Here is a 24,538-nt window from a genome sequence, read left to right as displayed (position 1 = left end):
GATTCAGGATCAGAATTAGATTTATTATTGCTGACATATGTTGTGAGATTTGTTGTTTTGCAGCAGTACTGTGTGAACGTCTAAAGCATATCTATACCTTGGCTGCCTAAGACTTGCATAGTACTGTATTTGTCAATGTGGAGCGGAGAGTGAGTTTGTAAATCTGGTGGGAGCAAAGGATGTTGGGAATGGTGGGGGTGGGGTGGGACAAGTGGCAGAGAAGGACTGCCTGGGCGGGGGGGAGGGGTGCACTGGGGGAGGCTGGTGGTGGGGCAGCTGTAGACATTTCCAGCCCCAAGACACCTGGCAAGGTCATTTAGTTCCAACTAATTGGTTTATTGATCATTACAATGTCTTCTCTGGTGCTTCTTGCTCCCTCCCCTCTCCCTGCCCCCATACCACTCTCAGTCCACAATAGAGGCCCTGCGACCAGACATTGTCCTTGTGTCTGAGTCTACGAAGCAGGTGGTGACGCTGGAGCTGACAGTCCCATGGGAAGATCACTTGGAAGAGGCCTTTGAAAGGAAGCTATCTAAGTATGCAGGACTGGTCAGCAACTGCCAGCAGGCTGGACGGAGAGCGAGGTGTCTCCCAGTGGAGGTTGGTTGTAGGGGATTTGCAGCCCGTTCCTCAGCCGGTGCCTACAGCAATTTAGGCATTGAGGGAGAGAGGAAGAGGAGAGCCATCCGCAGTACCACCGATGGGGCAGAGAAGGCCTCAAGGTGGCTGTGGCTCAAGAGAGGGGAGCCATGGAATCACGTGTAGTTAGCCATCTGGACACAAGGTGGGGTCTGATCAGCCCTGGCTGGGTCACCTGGAGAAGGGTGTATGATTTTGAAAGACCCAAAACACCCGATGATTCCAGGAACATCACTGATGATGTGTCCAGAAGCATCAGTAGATGTATGCACACAGCTATCCTTTCCTTTTGCCTCACTCCTTATGGGTGGTGTGTATTTTTCCCTCAATCTCGGGCCCTCTACCAGAGGCATGGGAGTTTGAGCATTCAGCACGGTGTCCTTGCTGTTCCTGGTAGTGCGCTCTTCTGTACCGAGATCTCAGATGTTGTTCCCAGGATTTGTTGGAGCCACTCTCCCAGTCCGGGTGTCACAGCTCCATGTGCTCCTCTCACCACCAGGATTACTCTGGCTTTAACCTCCCACATCTTTCTATCTGCTCTTTCAAACCCTGGTATTTCTCCAGCTTCTTCCTGATGTTACTGACATTCGGGACTGCCACATCTATTAAAATTGCTCTCTTCTGTTCCTTGTCCTACTTTATCCGGTTGGTCGGCTAGTACCTGCTTATCAGTCTGTATTTGGAGGTCCCACGGGATCTGAGCTCTGTCATTCTCCACTACCTTCTCAGGTGTTTCCCGTTTGGACTTGGGAGTGTCCAATTCATACTCAGCCCAGATGTTCCTGTACACAATTCCTGCAACTTGGTTGTTCCATTCAGGGTATGCTATCCTTGCCTGCATCTCGCACCCTGCTACCATGTGCTAGATGATTTCAGTGGATTCCTTGCACAATCTGCATCTTGGGTCTTGTCTGGTGTGAGAGACCCCTACTTCTATTGCTCTTGCACTCTGCGCCTGTTCCTGTGCAGCCATGAGCTGCGTCTCTGTGCTGTCTCAGCCCTGTCATTTCCAGCCATTGGTAGGACTTTCTTATGTCAGCCTCCTCTGATACCTGGCGATGGTACATCCCGTGCAGTGGCTTGTCCTGCCAAGGCCTCTGGTCTGCTTCACCCTCTTCCATTTCCATGTCCCCTGCCTGCTGTCTGAGGTATTCCCCTCGCAGGTCATCCTTAGGGGCCATTTTCCTGACATACTCATGGATGTTTCGCATTTCTTCCAGGTCCATGGCCTTGACACTTCCAAGTCCCCATCCTCCTTTATTCCGGAGGGCGTACAGTCACTCAATGTTGGACTTTGAGTGGAATCCTCCATGTATTGTTAGTAATTTCCGGGTCTTGATGTCAGTGGCTTCCAGTTTGGTCCAGGCCAGCACACTATTGCAGCTGGGTATCTGGTGACTGGTAGGGCGAATGTGTTGATGGCTCTGATCTTGTTCTTCCCATTCAGCTGGCCTATTAGGACCGGACTCACTCTTTGGAGGTACTTGGATGTTGCAACTTCCCTGTGTCCTCATCATAGCTTCCATGCACCTGCATACACACATACGTATAGTATTTCTGTATCTCCTGATACTCGTAATAAGAAGATAGCACATCCTGGGTGATGGGGGCCCTTAATGATGGATGCTGCCTTTTTGATGCATCGCCTTTTGAAGATGTCCTCAACTCTGGGGAGAGGTTGGAACCCTCTGTAGCTTTTTCTGATCCTGTGTAGTGGCCTCTCCATAGCAGATGGTGATGCAAACAGTTAGAATGCTCCCCATCTGTAGAAATTGGCTAGATTCTTTGATGACATATCAAGTCTCTTCAAATTTCTAATGAAGTATAGTCGCTGTCGGGCCTTCTTTGTAATTGCATCAATATGTTGGGCCCTGGATAGATCTTCAGAGATGTTGATACCCAAGTAGTTGAAACTGCTCATCCTTTCCACTGCTGACCCCTCAATGAGGACTAGTGCGTGTTCCTTCGATTTCCCCTTCCACAATCAATTCCTTGGTCTTATTGATACTGAGTGTAAGATTATTGTCGCAACACCAGTCAACCGGCCAATCTATCTCACTCCTGTACACCTTCTCATCACCATGTCACTGCATCTCCAAAGAGAGCCAGAGATGAACAATAAATTATGCCCCTGTAAGGGTTGCTCACACAAATGAATTTAAACCCAATCCCCTTTTAGGGAGCAGTGTTCAGAGTGTCTCAAGGATCCTACAAATCCTGCCATCAGTCTCATTGTATGCAGATCTTAAAAAATTAAGCAACCTTAGTGAAATATTACACCAGAGTCAGTGTGGGGAATGTATTGAATTTCCCACAGTGACAGAAATTATATCACTTTGTCAAGGTTGGAAATGCTATATGCTTCAATATTACTTTAGCTGTTTTATATTGATTTTAATTATGTTTATTGCTTGAAGAATGTTATTTCATGCAGTCAAATTTTTCCTAAACATTTAGGTGTATCCTCCTTATTAAGGGAGAATGTTTGGAGATGTAAATAGTCTATCTTACAAAGTAACAGCATTTCAAAGGCATTACATTCAACAGAAATTTCACAGCAGTTATAACTTCTAGAGATGTGTGATAGAGAGTATATTGTCTGGTTGCCTCATGGCCTAGTATGGAAACACCAATACCCTTGTACAGAAAATCCTACAAATAGTAGTGAATACAGCCCAGTCCATCACAGGAATAGCCCTTCCCACCACTGAGCACATCAACAAGGAGCGCTGTCGCAGGAAAGCAACATCCATCATCAAGGAACCCACCATCCAGGTCATGCTCTCTTCTCGCTGCTGCCATCAGGAAGGAGGTACAGGAGCCCCAGGACCCTCACGACCAGGTTCAGGAACAGATATTACCCCTCAACCATCAGTCTCTTGAACCAGAGGGGATCAGTTCACTCAACTTCACTCGTCCCATCATTAAACTGCTCCCACAACCTATGGAACACACACAAAATGCTGGAGGAACTCAGCAGACCAGGCAGCATCTATGGAAAAGAGTAAACAGCCAATGTTTCGGGCCGAGATCCTTCGGTAGGACCTAAGTTCCTCCAGCACCTTGTGTGTGTTGCTTGGATTTTCAGCATCTGCAGATTTTCTCTTGTTTGTGATTGCCCCACAACTTATGGACTCACTTTCAAGGACTCTTCATCTTGTTCTCAATAGTTATTGCTTGCTTGCTCGCTCGCTTGCTTATTTATTTATCTAGCTATTTATTTATTTATTCACCCGTCCATTTATTTATATATTTATCTAGCTATTTATTTATTATTAATATTTTATTGTTTTTTTAATTATTTTTGAATTTGCACAGTTTGTTCCCTTTTTCACATTGGTTGCTTGTCCATCTCATGTGTGGTTTTTCATGGATTCTATTGTATTTCGTTGTATTTACTGTGAATGTCTGCAAGAAAATTAATCTCAGGTAATATATATACTTTGATAACAAATTTACTTTGAAATTGGAACTTCTGTATACAGAAAGAACTACAGCTGGTTGAGTTCATTTGCTTTTCTCATTCCAGGTGGTAGAGGTTGCAGGTTTGGGAGGTAATGCTGAAGTAATCCAGGCAATTAACCACAGTGTGTTTTGTTTGATGACATACACTGAAACCACTGTTTGCCAATGGCAGGGAAGCAAATGGTTGGGGTGATGGATAGTGTACATAATGAAGGTATTTGAAAGAGGGAGCTCCTCAGCTTCCGCAGAAATGACAAATCAACTAGTTAGGGCAGTTTCATGTGCTCATTCCTTACTGCATATTCCCGGCTACACTGGACCCTTTCCATTTCACATCACTCAAATCGATCCACTGATGATGCAATAGACTCTGCCCTCCACTCTATCCTGCCCCACCTGGAAAATGCGGTCTCATATGCCAGGCTGCTCTTTATAGACTTCAGTTCAGCGTTCAACACCATCATACCCCAGAAACTGGTGGGGAAACTGTTCTCGCTGGGTCTGAACACCTCCCCCTGCAATCGAATACTGGACTTCTTAACAGTAAGGCCACAGTCAGTCCGTGTGGGAAGCAACATCTCCCGTCCCGTTACGCTGAGCACTGGTGCTCCCTAAGGCTGTGTGCTCAGTTCACTGCAGTTCGCACTGCTGACACTGCATTACAGGATCCAGCTCAAACCGTGTCATCAAGTTTGTGGATGACACAACAGCGGTTGGCCTCATCAAGAATGATGACGAGATGGAGTATAGCAAGGAAGTGGAGGGACTGGTGGATTGGTGTGAGAAGAACAACCTAAGTCTGAACCTGGGGAGGACAAAGGAAATCACTGTGGACTTCCGGAAGGCGCAAGCGAACCATTCCCCCTCTGTAAATACATTGCTTCTCCATAGAGAGAGTGAAGTGCACCGAGTTCCTGGGAGTTCACATCACTGATCACCTCCTTGAACAAGAAGACACAGCAGCATCTCCACTTCCTAAGAAGATTGAGGCAAGCAAGGCTCCCACCCCTTCCCCCATCTTAACTGTGTTTTACAGGATCCCCATCGAGAGCATCCTATCAAGTTTCATCTCCATCTGGTATGGGAGCAGGCGAGCATCAGACCGGAAGTTACTACAAAGGACTGTGAGAACAGCTGGGAGGATCATAGGGGTCTCCCTACCATCCCTCTGGACATTTATCAGGAGCACTGTGTACACAGGGCCCTTAGTATTATTAAGGATCCCACCCATCCATCCAGCATCCTCTTTGACTTTCTACCATCAGGCAGGAGACTCTGATGCACAAAAACAAGAACGGTCAGAAACAGTTTCTTCCTCCAGGCCATTAGGCTTCTGAACACCCTGCTGTATCGTATTCAAAGTGTCACTGGTTAATCTGTTCTGTACCTCATAATATTTAATATTAATGCACTTTAGTTTGTTATTTATGTGTGATTCATCTGTAGATTGTACTTTACCTTGATAAGTTATCATGTGTTACGTGCACTACTGTGATTTACACCCTGGTTCGAAGAAACATTGTGTCATTTCTATATACATGATATGGTTATATACATTATATACATGTATGTAGTTAAATGACAATAAACTTCACTTGACTTGATTATTAGGCTACGTTTAATGTCACTACAATGGATTAAGCTGGAATAGATAAAAAATAGTCCATGGTTTGCAGACATTCCTTTGTATTTGATACCTTAGCCAACTCCAGAAATCTCTCCTGGCTCTGAGTTCCTCTCTTTAACTTTCTTTTAAGTCTGCTTGTGATGTTGTTTCTCTCCTTTCTTTCACTGTTCTTTTACTCTGTACCATAAGACACAGGAGCAGAATTAGGCCATTCAGCCCTTCAGGTCTGCTCTGCCATTGGTTGTCATGGTTGATTTATGCAACACACTCAAAATGTTGGTGGAACACAGCAGGCCAGGTAGCATCTATAGGGAGAAGTACAGTCGATGTTTCGGGCCGAGACCCTTCGTCAGGACAGGTTGATTTACTTTCTCTCTCAACCCCATTCTCCTGCCTTCTCCCTGTAACACTTGATGTGCTTATAACCATATAACAATCAATCACAGCATAGAAACAGGCCATCTTGGCCCTCCTAGTCCGTGCCAAACCCTTAATCTCACCTAGTCCCACCTACCCGCACTCAGCCCATAACCCTCCACTCCTTTCCTGTCCATATACCTATCCAATTTTACCTTAAATGACACAACTGAACTGGCCTCTACTACTTCTACAGGAAGCTCATTCCACACAGCTATCACTCTTTGAGTAAAGAAATACCCCCTCGTGTTTCCCTTAAACTTCTGCCCCCTAACTCTCAAATCATGTCCTCTAGTTTGAATCTCCCCTACTCTCAATGGAAACAGCCTGTTCATGTCAACTCTATCTATCCCTCTCAAAATTTTAAATACCTCGATCAAATCCCCCCTCAACCTTCTACGCTCCAATGAATAGAGACCTAACTTGTTCAACCTTTCTCTGTAACTTAATTGCTGAAACCCAGGTAACATCCTAGTAAATCGTCTCTGCACTCTCTCTAATTTATTGATAGCTTTCCTATAATTCGGTGACCAGAACTGCACACAATATTCCAAATTTGGCCTTACCAATGCCTTGTACAACTTTAGCATTACATCCCAACTTCTGTACTCAATGCTTTGATTTATAAAGGCCAGCGTTCCAAAAGCCCTCTTCACCACCCTATCTACATGAGACTCCACTTTCAGGGAACTATGCACAGTTATTCCTAGATCTCTCTGTTCCTCTGCATTCCTCAATGCCCTACCATTTACTCTGTATGTTCTATTTGGATTATTCCTACCAAAATGTAGAACCTCACACTTCTCAGCATTAAACTCCATCTGCCAACGTTCAGCCCATTCTTCTAACCGGCATAAATCTCCCTGCAAGCTTTGAAAATCCACCTCATTATCCACAACACCTCCAGAATTTAATACACCTCCTGAATACTAATCCAGAATTTATCAACCTCCACTCTAAATATACTCAGTGACTTGGCCACCAGAGCCATCTGTGGCAATGATCATCTTCTGGCTAAAGTAGGTAACAAATTTCACGACACATGCTGGTGATAATAAACCTGATTCTGAAAAGATCATCTCTGTTCTAAAGGGTTGTCCTTCTATTCTGAGGGCCTCATGGTTCTAGACTCCCCCACTATAGCAAACACCTTCTCCACATCTTTCAATAGTCAATGTGTTTCGATAAGATGCACATTTTATTCTGACTTTACTTCTGAGCTAAAGGGTATGGTGCTCACAACTCAACACTTCAGGCAGATGGTATTATGGAAGGGGAATATGGGAGCACATGGAACTCATTTGGCTCTTCAAGCTATTCAATGACACCATGACCATGATATTCTTCCAGTTGTTTTTTTTTTGCATCTATTTTGATGATGCCCCTTTCCACTTTCTTTTCTTTGGTATGTTTCTTTTATTCTCAACCATGGTTATCCTTCCAGTGTAGTTAGTAAGGCTCTCAACCAGGCACTTCTCCTCTCTCCCCTCTTCCTTCCCCAGAACACCTTACACCCCATGCCCACACATTCAACTGATTATTTCCTTCATTTTCAACCAGACATAACTTTCCCTTCCCTCCCATTGCAATATTTTTAAGGGTCTGTCTCTTCTCAGACATCCTGGTTCACTCTTCCATCTTCACTCATAACCACTCCCCTTCTCATCACACCTTCCCGGCAATAGCAGATGCCACACCTGCCCCTTTACCTCTTTCCTTCCCATTATTCCAAGATCTTTGTAATGCCTAACTTGTTGAAGTAGTGAAATTGTTTCTGGCATTTCCAAGTCTGAATGCTTGAAAGTGCAGTGAGCAAAACAATTCTGAATTGTCTTACTGCTTATTACTCGCCAACTATCAGTAACAAAAATCACTGCTTTTTGAACACAAGCACATGCAACTGGCGCTGTGTAAGAACTGTTTGCTCTAAGCATGGTGTAGTGTTTAACAGCCACACAAGCACAGGAGACTGATGCTAGTTAGAAACTGTTCAGCAACAGTCTCCTATTCCAATTAAGCTGCAGAATGTCCCAAATATATGAAGGAAATCCCAGCTATTTTCTCAATTAGTTTTTATTCTTTAAGAGCTGTCCCAAATAAACAGCTGCCCCAATGGCCCAATTAACCGGAATCCACTATATATGAAATAATATACGTAGAAATTAGCTTCACATAGCAAGTAGTTTAAGGAGGAGAAATAGTTAACTTTTGAAGAATAATTGCACTTTTTCTCAGCTAATGTAATCTTAATATTATGATTAAGTGACTCATATCATTCAACAGTCAAACTTGTCATAACATGCTTTACAAGCAGTAAACAAAGTATAGAAAAATCTTATCACTTCTATCTTGTTTGTGTGTTATTTTTGAACATGCAAATAATTAGCCTTTTTTTTAATAGTAAGTGCATGTCATCTAATAACTTACATAACATCTGAAACCAGTTGGATCTTACCACAGTTTGCTTAGGTGTTTCAGAATGGTGGATAGGGTATGTATAGAGTAGTTTCCAGCTGTTGTGAAGGGCAATGGGTTCTGGAGAATGAAACATTCTCTGCACAATAAATCTACTAATAAATACAGCATGAAAATCTGGCAAATTGTAGTTCAAAAGAGCTTAGTTCAAAGCAGAATAATGTTCTCTGTCTATTTCAGAAGTGCATTCACAATATCACTCGAGAAGCATTCTCTTTTTTAATATCATCTTTATTTCTTGGAGAAAGACATTTACAGTAGTACTACGTTGCAAATAACATTGTGTGGTGGATCATGATGATAGAAAAGGGGCAGTGTAAACTCATTTTGCTTTGGAGAGAGGAAATTTTAATCTGCTAATGCATGTCAGATTGCTTCCAGTTAAATAATTCAAGATACAAAATAATAATGAATATTCTACCTGCACAAGAGTTGATTTCAGGATTATTTAATTAAAATATTTCATGTGGAAAATTGTAGGGACATGCATTTTTCTGGGTATGTTCAAGACAGCAAAATTCGGGTACAGGTCTAAACAATGTTGCAAAAAAGAAATATTTCCAGCATCATTCTTCCATTAAAGGTTAGGCTTGCATTTATAAAGCAACTTTTACATCCCTTTCAGGAAACCCGAAATTGCTTTACAGCAACTGAAGGAGACATCTCATTACTGTTGTAATATAAAATGGGATCTTTGTCACTTGACCTTGTGTAAAAGCAGAAAACATATACCAGATGCTAATAACTATTTATTCTTGCTGTGCCTATGTGAGAGATGCTGTTTTCAATGCAAAGCACAATAAAAGAGTTGGTGCAGCTATATGAGTGCTGCTCCAGAAGCTTTCCATTTGTGAGAGAAGTCGCTAGTCCTTTTGCACCATTTCCCTTTCTCCACTCGTTGCAATAGTTGTCTGCGGCTCGTATCCCACGGGAGTTTGATCCATGCCAGACTAACTTATGAGGCCTGGTAATGTAAATTAAAGCAGAATTTGAATTGCATCATAGAGTCATTGAGCACTACAGCACAAAAACAGACCCTTTGGCCCTTCTAGTTATTTAAACTGCTTACTCCCTTTGACCTGCACTCCAACCCCTCCTGTCCGTGTACCTTTCCAAACTTCGCTTAAGTGTTGAAATCAAACCCACATCCACTGGCAACTCATTCCACACTCTCACCACCCTCTCAGTGAAGAAATTCCCCCCATGACACCTTTAAACATTTCACCTTTCACCCTTAACCCACGACCTCTAGTTCTTGTCTCATCCAATGTCAGTGGAAAAATCCTGTTTGAATTTACCCTATCTATACCCTTCATAACTTCATATACCTCTATCAAATCTCCCTTCATACTCCCATGCTTCAGGGAATAAAGTCCTAACCTATTCAACCTTTTCCTATGACTCAGGTCCTCAGTTCCTGGCAACATTCTTGTAAATTTTCTCTGTACACTTTCAATCTTAGTGACATCTTTCCTGTGCATAGGTGACCAGAACTGCTCTTGGGTCAAGTGGACCAAAAAAAGGTATATCCCAAAGACTGCCGACACTGTCCTGTAAGGAGTTTGTATGTTCTCCCCGCAATCTAAAGATGTACTTGTAGGTAGATTAATTGGTAGGTAAATTGTCCTGTGATTAGGCCAGGATTAAATCGAGGGTTACTGGGCGGTGTGGCTCAAAGGGCTGGGAAGGTCTATTCTGTGCTGTATCTCAATAAGTAAAAATAAATGGATGTCTCAATACTGTTTTTCCCTTCCACAAACTCCTATTTTCTTCTATGTAGACAATCACAAGAATATCTTCTTCTTTGGTTTCTCAATTTCTCCTCTCCCTGAAGATAATGTCAACTGGAGATTCAGGCTTAGACTTATTTATCACATGTACATCGAAACATACAGTGAAATGCGTAACAACTCAAGGATGTGGTGGGGGCTGCCTGCAAGCTTTACCACACGTTCTGGCGCCAACATAGTGTGCCCACAATGATCGGCAGAATAACACGAGCAGCAGCAATAACAACAACAAAACAAGACAAGTCAAGAGAACAACAGAAAAACAGGCCCATTTCACACCATTCCCCCCACACACACAGACAAGCTGTCAGGTCAGGCTGCATCCGGGCCTCTATGCTCACTATGATGCTTTTGATCTATTATATGACAAATATATATATATTTTATTCATCTCTCTACCAGGACCTGGGCATCACTGGGAAGGCCAACCTTTATTGCCCATCCCTAGTTCCTCTTAAGATAGTGGCAATGAGCCACCTCTTGAACCATTGCTGTCCTTTTGGTGAAAGTACTCCCACAATGTTGTTAGATGTGGAGTGAAGTCAGCAATAATGTTGGTACACTTAAAAGTCAGGATGGTTTGCGAATTGGAGGGAAAACAGCTTCCATGCACCCATGTCCTTTGTCCCTCTTGCTGGGGGTAGTCATGGCTTTGGGAGCAGCTGGGTGAGTACATACAGTGCATTTTGTTGCTCACACTGCAGCCACTGTGTTTAATACTGGAGGGAACTGAAGCTTTCTGTACTTACCACGAAGCATCAGTCATGACATTCTGGCCTCTGAAGGAATAAATCGGGACTTTGGGATTGAATTGTGCTCCAGAACCACTGAAGAGAGTGTTCCAGTTGTGAAAGAGTACTTCACCCTATAAGAAAGGATAGGTTTACAACATGACATAACAACAGTATGGGCTAAGTAAGAATAATATTTTAAGGAGTAAGGCAAAGAAGGGATAAACTATTGAATTAAGGAGAGAGAGGGATAAAAATAGAATTATGGAATGACTTAATCAATATTGTTATTAAACTCAAACTGTGGGTGTGTAATGTATGGGCAAATGTCAGAGTAAACTGTACATTTCCTTTTTAACACGTAGGGAAAACTCATTAAATGTATAAAGCTGATTGTTGGACCAGATTTCATTCTGAACCTGGCATACAGTTTGATGTTTGTTTATTAGCTCCTAATTTATAACAGAATCAATTTATGTTTATATTGACTTCATGGTCAATGGTGCCAATTTATAATAACAGAAAATACCAGAGATACTCAGCAAGCCAGCAGTTTTGTAGTGATTAAATTTACCATTTAAATTTGATTTTTTTAAAATTAGAAGATATTTGAGATATAATAGGGTGGAGTGTTTTTGTTAACTTGGATAAACATGCAATATTGGTGCAAATCTGCATTTTCTTCATTGGAGTCAATAGAACTGAATTTCAGAATTGAAGCTTTATATGTCACCAGCATGACGTGAATTTAGTGCAAGAGATCAAGAACAAATATCCAACACTACAAATGCTAACATGCATGGAAAACACGGAGGGGAGAGAAGAACAAAAGGAAAAGTTTCTGAAAATATGCAAGGCAGTAAGAATTAAATGTCAAAATGGCTAATAGTGGAAGGTAATACAGAGTGGTAATGGAGAAAGTAACAGGGGTGAAAATGAGGTAAGTGGCAGTGGTGCGAATGGGGCAATTGACAGTGGTGAAAATGTGGCAAGTGACAGTGGCGAAAATGGAGCAAGAAACTGTGGTGATAATGGGGCAAGTGACTGGGTTGATAATAGGACAATTGACAGGGTTGATAATAGGACAATTGACAGTGGTGAGAATGGGGCAATTGACAGTGGTGAAAATGTGGCAAGTAATAGTCATGGAAATGGGGTAACAAACAGTGGTGATACTGTGGCAAATGACAGTTATGAAAATGCAGCAAGAAACAGTGGTGAAAATGGGGCAACTGACAGTGGTGAAAATGAGGCAAGTGACAGTAGTGAAAATGGGGTAATTGACATGGTTGATAATGGATCAATTGACAGAGGTGAAAATGGGGCATAGGACAGTGATGATAATTGGCCAAGTGACTGGGTTGATAATGGGACAATTTGCATGTGTGAAAATGGAGCAAGTGAATGGGGTAGAAATTGGGCAATAATAGTAATGAAATGGGACAATTGATTGTAGTGAAAGAGGGGCAGAAAACAGTGGTGAAATGGGGCAGGTGACTGGGTTGATAATGGGACAATTGACAGTGGTGAAAGTATTAGTGATGAAATGGGGCAAGTGACAGGTAGAAATGGGGAAGTGGCAGGGATGGAAATGGGGCAATAAACAGTGGTGAAAAGGGTTAATCGACAGTGGTGAAAATGGGAGAAGAAACAGTAGAGAAAATGGGGCAATTAACAGTAGTTAAAATGGGGCAAGTAATAGTTGTCAAATTGGGACAAGAAACAGTAGTTAAAATGGGCAAGTGACAGGTGATAATAGGACATTTGACAGAGGTGAAAATGGGGCAAGTAATAGTGGTGTAATGGGGCATATGTCAGCGGTGAAAATGGGGCAAGTAATAGTGGCAATAATGGGATAATTGATAGTGGTGAAAATGGGGCAAGTGACAGTGGTGTGTTGGGGCAATTGACAGAGGTGAAAATGGGGCAATAAACAGTGGTAAGAGTAGGGCAAGTGACTGTGGTGAAAAAGGAACAATTGAAAGGCATGATGAAGGACATCGATTGTGTACATATCCAGAGGCCGTTTCCCAGGGCTGAAATGGTTAACATGAGGGGGCATAGTTTTAAGGTGCTTGGAAATAGGTACTGAGGGCTCGTTAGGGGTCAGTTTTTCACACAGAGAGTGGTGGGTGCATAGAATGCACTGCTGGTGGCAGTGGTGGAGGCGGATACAGTAGGGTCCTTTAAGAGCCTCTTGGATAGGTACATGGAGCTTGGAAAATTAGAGGGCTATGTGCTAGGGAAATTCTAGGCAATTTCCAGAGTAGGGTACATGGTCGGCACAACATTGTGGACCAAAGGCCTGTTCTATTTATTATAAATTACTATGATTGCACATGGCACATTTAGATGGAGCTGTAACGTAAAGATTTTTACTCCTCATGTATGTGAAGGATGTAAGAAATAAAGTATCAGTGGAGAAAAGGAGGAAAGAATCAGGGGTTAAAATGGTGCAACTGCAAGTGGTGAAAATGGGGCAAGTAACTGTGGTGAAAATGTGGCAAGTGACAGTGGTAAAAATTGGGCACGTGACAGTGGTGAAAATGGGTAACTGACGGGTAGAAATGGAGCAACTGATAGTGGTGAAAATCAGGTAAGTAACAGTGGTGAAATGGGGCAATTGACAGTGGTGAAAATGGGGCAAGAAACAGTGGTGAAAATGGGGCAATTGCAAGTGGTAAAATGGGGCAAGTAATAGTGACAAAAATGGGAAATGTGGTAGTGGTGAAATGAAGCAAGAAACAGTGGTGAAAATGGGGCAAGTGATAATGATGAAAATTGGACAATAAACAATGTTGAAAATTGGGCAAATGATAGTGGTTAAAAATAGTGGTAAAATGGGGCAAGTAATAGTTGTACAATTGGGGAAAGTATCAGTTGAGAAAATAGTGCAAGAAACACTGGGGCAAGTGGAAGTGGTGAAATGAAGCAAGAAACAGTGGTGAAAATGGGGCAAGAAATAGTGGTGAAAATGAGGCAAGTGACAGTGGTGAAAATAGGGCAAGAAACGGTGGTGAAAATGGTGCAATTGCAAGAGGTGAAACGAGGCAAGTATTTGTGGTGAAAGTGGGATAAATAGCAGTTGTGAAAATGGGGCAAGTAGTAGTTGTACAAATGGGGCAAGTATTAGTGATGAAAGGGGTACAAGAATCAGTGTTTAAAATGGGGCAAATGGCAATGGTGAAAATGGGGCAAGTGATGGGTAGAAATTAGGCAATAAACAGTGTTGAAAATTGGGCAAGTAATAGTGGTGAAAATGGGGCAAAAGACAGTGTTGAAAGTGGGGCAAGAGACAGTGGTGAAAATGGGGCAAGAGACAGTGGTGAAAATGGGCAAGTGACAGAGGTAGAACTAGAGCAAGTAACAGTGGTGAAAATCTGGCAAGTAACAGTGGTGAGTTGGGCAATTGAAAAAGATGAAAATGGGGCAAGTAATAGTGTTGAAAATGGGGCAAGTGGCAGTGGTGAAATGGGGCAATAAACAGTGTTACAAATTGGGCAAGTGACGGTGGTGAAATGGAGCAAGAAACAGTGGTGAAAATGAGGCAATAAACAGTGTTGAAACTTGGGCAAGTGACAGTGGTGAAAATGGGGCAAGAAACAGTGATGAAAATTGGGGCAATTAACAGTGGTGAAAATGGGGCAATTGACAATTGTGAAAAAAGGGGCAAGTAAAAGCCAGTCTACAGGCAGAGGCAGTCACAATTGGTACTGCACAATGAAAGGGGATTCCACATTTCTCATGTGTTACAAACACTTGCCTTAAGGTTTGTAATTGGCACAGATGCTCTGTCAGATCTCTTCACAATGGAAATCAGGTCCTGGTTTCTCGAGGTGAGGAAGGCGCGGTAAGTGCCCTGCAGTCTAGCTTCCTGAGCCTGCTGGAAACACTGCCGATCGGCTCCATGGATCCCAGCTATTTCACCCGTGAGAGGAGAGTTGAGAGCCGCAATATGAAGCTAAAAATATATCAAAAGTAGAAAGTAAGTCAACCCAATCCTTAGTTTAAAGGTGCATGCGTTCTACTGTGGTATCCAGCATAATTTCACTGATGTTAGATCACTCTACTTAGGAGAAGCTTATTTAGCAAGAACCCCTCTTGAGAGAGAGATAGAGGGATCCAGTTCAAATGCTGGCCAATCAGCCCATCAAACTAATTCAGACTCTACTACTTCCAGTCCAATGTTTGTTTCCCAGTCCTCTGTTCATTTCCCACAGATCCCCATTCCAAAGTTTGGTTTTATGTAGATACCCTAAAAATTTTGAAAGTTCCTATTGAATCACTTGCCATCAGCCTTTCAGCAAACCATTCCAAATCAGGGCAAATCACTAATGCAAAAGTGACGTGTAGACCTGGGCACTTTCTCAGGTACAATTCCATTCACTATAGTCTTGACAAGTAACTATTCATCACAAGCCAGAGAATTTGGAAGAATTTTACTTTCCACTCTTATCCAGTACTGCTAACGCAAAATGTCAATTATTTCATACAAGGTTAGTGAACTCAACATGGATGAAAATTATCATGGAAATAGATGTTACAGAAGACGTCCCTGTCAATTCCTTCCATGGTGAACAAATACAGATTTTACACTAATCTTACTTAGAATCATAGAACAGGGAAACAGGCCCTTTGGCCCAACTGCTCCATGTTGACCAAGATTCCCATCTAAGCCAGTCTCTTCCCCGCATTTGGTCCATATCCCATATCCAAGTACCTGTCCAAGTATAGTTTAAATGTTATTAATATACCTACCTCAGCCACTTATTCTGGCAGCTCATTCTATATACTGACCACACTCTGGATGAAAAAGTTGCCTCTCACATTCCTATCAAATCTCTCCCCTTAAACATTTGTTCTCTGGTTCTTGATTTCCTCAACGCTATGAAAAATAATATGTGCATAAATATGTGCATTACATACCGCTACAGGACTACCCCTTCCGCTCATTCTATTACATCCCAATAAATAAAGTCCCAGCCTGCTTGACCTCTCTCCCTCAAGTCTCGGCAAATCTCCTTGACACCCCAACTTTCAATACACAGCCTCAGTGTTATGGCTTCCCACGCATTCATCACAAAATAGTGCTTAACACTGGAGATGTTCTGCTGCGACAGAACATTCATGGACTTTCAGAGTGGCTCTGGGGAAGTAGCAGGCAAAGTTTTGCTATCAGGAGAAAGAGGCACAGCTGGGACCACATTATGTCATGGACTGAAATCTCCAAAGAGTGTTACCAACTTGAATTGAACATTACACTTAATTAATAAGTTTGTGCTTACAAGAGCTATTGTTTTGTGTTGACATTGGCAATTGCACTGTGGCTGATCATAGAGTACTACAGCAAAGAAAGATGCCCTTCGGACCATTTAGTCTATGCATACCTGTTTTTCTGCCCGTTTCCATCTACCTGCCTCTGGACCATATTCCTCTATACCTCCCCCCATCCATATACCTATTTAAGTTTCTTTTAAATGTTACAACTGAACCTGCCTCTACCACTTCTGCTAGCACTCGCACCACCCTCTAAGTGAAAAAGATCCCCCTCAGATTCCCTTTAAATATTTCACCTTTCTCCCTAAACCTACGACCTCTAGTTCTATTCTCGTCCAACCTGAGGTGAAAAAACCTGCATGTATTCACTGTATCTATACCCAACATAATTTCGTATGCCTCATTCTCCAGCGCTTCAGGGAGTAAAGTCCTGATGAAGTCAACCTTTCCCTATAACTCAGGTCCCAGCAACATCAAGGCTAGGTATGTTCTATTCTGAAAAGTAAAGGACATCAGTCCCTTTAGATTTAGTTCATTCTGTTCATAGTCCGATGTGGTAAGGTGTATCAATGGCCAACAAAGAGAACAAAAATGAGTATTTAATGAATGAACGTGTCCAATAAAACAGGTCCTCTTCAAGTTATGATCCTAAATTTAGGCTTGCCAAATGTAAGCTAGAAGCCCTTGTTGCTTTGTAGAAGTTTCTTTAAATTTGCACGCTTCTGGCTTTGTTCACATTAACATATATGGTTACTGGAGGAAAGGCATTCATCCGAGTTAGAGGTTCTGATTTCAAGACTAGCAGTACCCATTTACTAGTAATGTCATATGTGTCTTGTGTATGAAATATATACTACATATGGTATATGAGATTACGTACATAAATATAGAGCATCACGCTTGTAACAGTAAAGACTAGTAATATAAAGATGAAGTTTACCAAGAGTTTAAATTGGCAGGAGAATTACACCTTTGTCCAATATATTATATAATGCTCTTGTTGTAATATAACATGAATAGTTGGGTCCTAGGGAGTATCGAGGAACAAAGGGACCTTGGTATTCAAGTTCAAAAATCGGTGTTGGTAGCAATACAGGCATTTGACGCATTTAAGGTGTGAGCCAACCATGGGCAAATGAGACCAGTTTAGATGGGAACTGTAGTCAGCATAGACCAGTTGGGCCAAATGTCCATTCCCATGCTGTATGACTCTATGACTGCATATATGAACAGGGAGGTAATGCTCCAACCTTTAAGACATTGGTTAGACTTCAGTTGGAGCACTGTCTGATCACCATACTATAGGAAAGGCTGGAGGGGTTACATCTGTTTTACCTGGAGCGGAGGAAGTTAAGAGAGGACCGACAGTGATATATAACATTATGAACTGAGACTGCAGGAAACACTTGCTTACATCCGAGCTAAATAAACTAGATGACATTGATTTAGGGTCATGGTTAAGTGGTTTAAAGGGGATTGGAGGAGGATCTTTTTCACATATAAAGTAGTGGAAGTAGATTTGCTAAAAGCAGTTTAAAAGGGTCTAAATAAGAACTTGAACTGCTTAGGCAAAGAAGGCCTAGTACTGGAAGACTGTCAGAGTGGACATTGGGCACCTACAGAATGGCCTGTTTCCAATGTTTAATGTTTCTACAGTATTATCACAGGGAATTATTTGATGTCTTTGAGCAATGAATGTGTTTTCAGATCACTAAACTCTGCAATGTGATAAAATATATACTAATCTCTCCTCATCCTTATGTTTTCCTAAAGATATTAATAATCTATCTGTATAAATATCTAATGAAATAAAATAACTCAATAAAACCACCAAAAGAAAACAGCTTGGAAGTAGGAAGGAGTTAATAATACACTCATAAGAAATGCTATTAATAGCATTTTTATACCATGAGTAGTTTAAGACATTTCACATCAATGGATATATTTGCTTCAATTAAAATGACAAAAGAGACTTGGAGCAAAATAAATCAGGGTATGGTAGTCATGTTCTAAAGATTCACTTACTACACTCAGTAGCACCAATTTTAAGGTAGCTTTGTACACTTTTAAGACATACTTTAAATCAGCTGAGGAAGCCATAACTTACCACCGGCCCTTGGTGAATAATGTTCCTTGGCACCAGACTGGGAGCAATATCAGCTATTTCAACCTAGTTACAGGAAAGGAAAACATGTGTATGACAGAGTAGGACCCCTGATGAAAATAAGGAACCAGACTTTTCCTGAACCCACCCTAGCAACTTGTTCAAAGATTTTCAGAACAATCACAAAGGAGTCACAGTTATGTAAAGCAGAACAATAAAGGTGGAGAAAATGGTACACAGATGGTGAGTGTAATTATTGAACACCCTATATCCATGACACTTACTGAGGAAATCTACTTTCTAAAAAAAGTCATAGAATAAAAAGATTCCTCAGGGTAAAAATAACACACAAAATGCTGGAGGAACTCAGAAAGTCAGGCACCACTTATAGAGGGAAATAAACATTTCAGGCCATGGCGCTTCATTAGAACCATTCAGTTAAGAATGATGAAGGGTTTTGGCCCAAAACATTGATTCCCATTGATGCTTGGTGACCTACTGAGTTCCTCCAGCACTTTGTGTGTGTTGCTCAAGATCTGAAGCATCTGCAGAATCTTCGGCGTCAGGGTTACAGACTGAGTGAGGAAGCTCCGTACTGTGAGCACAGTAAAACCTAACAATTAACTGGACCATCTCACAGTAGCATTACTAGGTTCCTCTTCTTTCATACGGTCACACGTAATATTGAACAACAGTTGTGAGATGTTATCCTGATATCTCCTTTATATTTTGTGGATTGAGCATTAAGTTGGCCATGTTTGCTGACAAGTTTGTCTACACACTGGAGTATGACAGTGGAAAAGTGTGTATGGAACCGGAGGAGATAGCAGAGGTACTTGATGAATACTTCACTTCAGTATTCACTTCGGAAAAGTATCTTAGTGATTATAGGGATGACTTACAGTGGATTGAAAAGCTTGAGCATATAAACATTAAGGAAGAGGAACACCTTGTGTTAGCACCCCTCATGGCTTGTGTTGATGTGGTATAAGAGTTTCCCACGAGAATCACCATAGGTTAAAGACCTATCACAAGATGACTAGCACTTACCGTGAACTCTATTTGCTTTTCCAAGCTTCATTCAAAAATGAAGAGACATTGCTGAAGGTTAAATGGTCTGCCCTAAACATGTTACTTTGTAGAACTTCACACACAATCATATATAAATTCAGAGAAAGCACACTAGGACAACAGTCTCCATTGGCAACAGTAAAATTGTCACACAGTCTCTTCAACGACTTTGTCCCATTCCTCCCCTTCCCGTCATTCGCACATGACCTGTTCACTCTAATGCATTTGGACCATGCTCAGAGACCAAGTTTGGAAGTTATCATTGCAAACCTGATATTTTTTTGTGTCTGTAAAAATATATGTTTTGAACAGAGAATTCAGGAAATTTTTCCAAAGGCTGCACCATATTTTAATTAACTCAAATGATGAGACCATAGAGATGAAGAGAAAGATTTTTCAGTTTTGGATGATGGCTGCCCTCTAGTTTTAATTACCACATACATGGTAAAGAAGTAAAAGAAGTCGACACTATCAGATTTTACTTGTGGAAACTATTCCACATGACTCATTTACTGATTAAAAGTCAGCTGATTATATGGACATTAATAGAAAGATCAGTGCTATCTATAGCTAAAGTGGAGCATACTTACTGATACTGCAGGATCATCAGAAGCAATACCAGGAAAGAAGTCTTCAAGCTATCAGGGAGACCAGAAATATGTTAAAGAAATATGTTTAAAAATAGTGACCAGCTTTAGCATGTTTTTTAAATACATGATTACAAGTTATTTCTACTGCAGTCATTAAATTGATGGATCTCAATCAATTCATCAATTGTAAGCTTTCCATGGGGGAGGCACGATAGTGTAGTAGTTAGTGCAGTGCTTTACAGTGCCATTTGGGGAGGTTATTTGGCCAATTAGATCCATGCAAACTCCCACCAATGCAATCCCATCAATTCCATTCCCCCTCTCCTTACTTCGGACCCCAAGATCCCTCTGATCCTCCACACTGCCAAGAGTCTTACCATTAATACTATACTCTGCCATCATATTTGACCTACCAAAATGAACCACCTCACACTTATCTGGGTTGAACTCCATTTGCCACTTCTCAGCCCAGTTTTGGATCCTATCAATGTCCCGCTGTAACCTCTGACAGCCCTCCACACTATCCACAACACCTCTAACCTTTGTGTCATCAGCAAATTTACTAACCCATCCCTCCATTTCCTCATCCAGGTCATTTATAAAAATCACGAAGAGTAGGGGTCCCAGAACAGATCCCTGAGGCACACCACTGGTCACCGACCTCCATGCAGAATTCCGAATCCACAAAACAATGTCCATGGATCCCTTGGATCCCATTGTCTCCTTACTTTCTCAATAAGCCTTGCATGGGGCATCTTCTCAAATGCCTTCCTGAAATCCATATTCATCAACATGTTTAGACAGAGCCTCAAAAAATTCAATCAGGCTCATTAGGCACGACCTACCTTTAACAAAGCCATGCTGACTATTCCTAATCATATTATGCCTCTCCAGGATCTTTTCCATTAACTTACCAACCACGAAAGTAAGACTCACTGGTCTATAATTTTCTAGGCTATCTCTACTCCCTTTCTTGAACAAAGGAACAAAATCTGCAACCCTCCAATCCTCTGGAACCTCTCTCATCTCCATTGATGATGCAAAGTTCATGCAGAGATCCTCCCTTGCCTCCCACAGTAGCCTGGGGTACATCTCGTCAGGTCCCAGAGACTTATTCAACTTGATGCTTTCCAAAAGCTCCAGCACGTCCTCTTCCTTAATGTTTATATGCTCAAGCTTTTCAATCCACTGTAAATCATCCCTCTAATCACTAAGATCCTTTTCCGTAGTGAATTCATCAAGTAATCATCAAGTACCTCTGCTATCTTCTCCGGTTCCATACACACTTTTCCACTGTCATACTTGATTGGTTCTATTCTCTCATGTCTTATCCTCTTGCTCTTCACATACTTGTAGAATGCCTTGGGGGTTTCCTTAATCCTGTCCACCAAGGGCTTCTCATGGCCCCTTCTTGCTCTCCTAATTTCACTCTTAAACTCCTTCCTGCTAGCTTTATAATCTTCTAGATCTCTATCATTACCTAGCTTTTTGAACCTTTCATAAGCTTTTCTTTTCTTCTTGACTAGATTTACAACAGCCTTTGTTCACCACAGTTCCTGTATCCTACCATCCTTTCCCTGTCTCATTGGAACGTACCTATACAGAATACCACTCAGATATCCCCTGAACATTTGCCACATTTCTTCTGTACATTTCCCTGAGAACATCTGTTCCCAATTTATGCTTCCAAATTCCTGCCTGATAGCTTCATATTTCCCCTTACTCCAATTAAACGTTTCCCTAACTTGTCTGTTTCTGTCCCTCTCCAGTGCTATGGTAAAGGCGATACAATTGTGATCACTATCTTCAAAATGCTCTCCCACTGAGAGATCTGACACCTAACCAGGTTCATTTCCCAATACCAGATCAAGTACAGCCTCTCTTCTTGTAAGCTTATCTACATATTGTGTCGGGAAACCTTCCTGAACACACCTAACAAACTCCACCCCATCTAAACCCTTTGCTCTAGGGAGATGCCAATCGATATTTGGGAAATTAAAATCTCCCACCAAGACAACCCTGTTATTATTACACCTTTCCAGAATCTGTCTCCCTATCTGCTCCTTGATGTCCGTGTTACTATTGGGTAGTCTATAAAAAATACCCAGTAGAGTTATTGACCCCTTCCTGTTTCTGTCTTCCACCCACAGAGACTAAGTAGACAATCCCTCCAGGATTTCCTCCTTTTTTGCAGCCGTGACACTATCTCTGATCAGCAGTGTCACACCCCCCCCCCCCCACCTCTTATGCCTCCCTTTCTATCCTTTCTGAAACATCTAAAGCCTGGCACTTGAAGTAGCCATTCCTGCCCCTGCACCATCCAGGTCTGTAATGGCCACAACATCATAGCTCCAAGTGCTGATCCACGCTCTAAGCTCATCCGTTTTGTTCACAAGTCTCCTTGCATTAAAATAGACACATCTCAAGCCATCAGTCTGAGCGCGTCCTTTCTCTATCACTTGCCTAACCTCCCTCACATACTGTCTCCAAGCTCTCTCTATTTGTGAGCCAACCGCCTCTTCCTCAGTCTCTTCAGTTTGGTTCCCACTCCATGTTTTGTTAATTTGTAGCTCATTATTTCCCCACTGGAAAAACAACATTTTTTTCATCAGAAACTGACACAAAATCATGATATTCTGGCTCAAAATCGCATGAGTTTTGGTTTTTAATCCATTGAGATATTCATTTCAGATCCTGAGTCTGGGTCGTGAAAAAGAAACTTTAAAGGATCCAGCACTTTTTGCTCCCTGGAAAACAAACTGGATTACCTTCATCTGCAACTGACCCAGCATGAGATGAGGAACTGCTGTGTGCTTGTTCTTCCGAAACGTGGCTCCAGGACAACATCCCATTCACCATTAAACGAGGCCATGCCACTCAGGGACTTGTGCTAATGTTTCGTGACTGTATTATAACTCAATGTGTTGTTTCGTAACTATAGTGCTGTGTGTAGCTATGCAGGTATGTACTGTGTTTTGCATTTTAGTCCGAGAGGAACAATGTTTTATTTAGCTATGTACATGTATATGGTTGAATGACAATAAAATTGAACAAACTAAATTTCCTCACTATGAAACATGCTTATTCACAACAACCAATATTGTCTTAATTTGAGAGCACCTCCAAAACCATCATACATTTCCCTTTAAAAATAAATAGGAGAATGTTCAACATTTTCAAAGTTTACTCACTTACTTTTTGATTAAATGAAAGGTTGCTTTGTTGGCTCCGGAATGTGTGGCGACACTTGTGGGCTGCCCCCAGCACATCCTTAGGTGTGTTGGTTGTTAACGCAAAATGACGCATTTCACTATAAACTCAGTTGCCACTTTTTTTTAGGTACACCTGCTTGTTAATGTAAATATCTAATCAACCAATCATGTGGCTGTAACTCAATGCATAAAAATATGCAGACATGGTCAAGACGTCCAGTCGATGTTCAGACCAAACATCAGAATGGGGAAGAAAATGTTATCTAAGTGACTTTGACCGTGAAATGATTGTTGGTGCCAGATGGGGTGGTTAGAGTATCACATAAATTGCTAATCTCCTGGGGTTTCCTTGCAAAACAGTTTACAGAGAATAGTGCAAAAAACAAAAAATATCCAGTGAGTAGCAGTTCTGTGAGCAAAAACAGCTTGTTCATGAGGGAGGTCAGAGGAGAATGGCCGGACTGGTTCAAGCTGACAGGAATAACTCAAATAACCAGGTATTACAACAGTGGTGGGCAGAAGAGCAGCTTTGAACACACAACACATTGAACCTTGAAGTGGATTGGACTACAGCAGCAGAAGACTCAGGTGCTGCTTTATTAGGTACGGGAGGCCACTGAGATCATGTTTCAACATACATGTGATAAATAAATCTGAATCTGAATGGACTGCAGGGTACTCAATGGTTTTCCACCCTGAATAATAGAGGCTAAAATAAACCTTTAAGCCTCAGAAGGAGACTCAAGCGAGACTGCCAATGCCAGAAATTTGGATCACACGCACAAAATTTCACTCTATTGATGCTGCCTGACCTCCTGAGCTCCTCCAGCAGTTTCAGATTTAGCCTATTCATATAATTTCAAAAATCATTTTTTCTGCCACCTTTTATAGAAAGTCTCTGACCAAACATACATGAAGGGCCTGTGTACACAAACACGCATACCCGTGAATAGTGGTTTGGAGATAGTGTTGGATTTGATGCTTTGAAGGCTAGATGCAGTGTTCCACAAAAAGATGTGTACCATGTTTAGTCTGAAGTCACAGGTAAACAGCAGGTAAAAAGATCCAACATAAAAACTTACTACACCTCAGATGGCATATGTTGTGTCAGTTTGAAAACACACTCATGGTATAATTTCT

At 41.7% G+C, this 24,538-nt stretch overlaps 1 protein-coding gene across 2 annotated transcripts in view; it reads right to left on the bottom strand.

The window, feature by feature from the left end:
* Positions 1 to 8,860: 8,860 nt before the first annotated feature.
* The window catches only part of LOC132384481 (collagen alpha-1(XVIII) chain-like), a 98,099-nt gene continuing 82,421 nt past the window's right edge, over positions 8,861 to 24,538 (bottom strand). For both annotated transcript variants that reach the window (XM_059955633.1, XM_059955634.1), the window contains exons 22-26: positions 20,187 to 20,234; positions 18,529 to 18,591; positions 14,908 to 15,105; positions 11,163 to 11,278; positions 8,861 to 9,587 (exon numbers count right to left, since the gene is read on the bottom strand). In XM_059955633.1, coding sequence (XP_059811616.1) covers positions 9,362 to 9,587; positions 11,163 to 11,278; positions 14,908 to 15,105; positions 18,529 to 18,591; positions 20,187 to 20,234 — 651 coding nt within the window. In that variant the 3' untranslated portion in view covers positions 8,861 to 9,361. The remainder of the gene's footprint in view (positions 9,588 to 11,162; positions 11,279 to 14,907; positions 15,106 to 18,528; positions 18,592 to 20,186; positions 20,235 to 24,538) is intronic.

The sequence above is a fragment of the Hypanus sabinus genome, chromosome X1 (genome assembly GCF_030144855.1).
Source record: "Hypanus sabinus isolate sHypSab1 chromosome X1, sHypSab1.hap1, whole genome shotgun sequence".
Taxonomy (NCBI): domain Eukaryota; kingdom Metazoa; phylum Chordata; class Chondrichthyes; order Myliobatiformes; family Dasyatidae; genus Hypanus; species Hypanus sabinus.
This window is presented reverse-complemented; position numbering and strand designations above follow the sequence as displayed.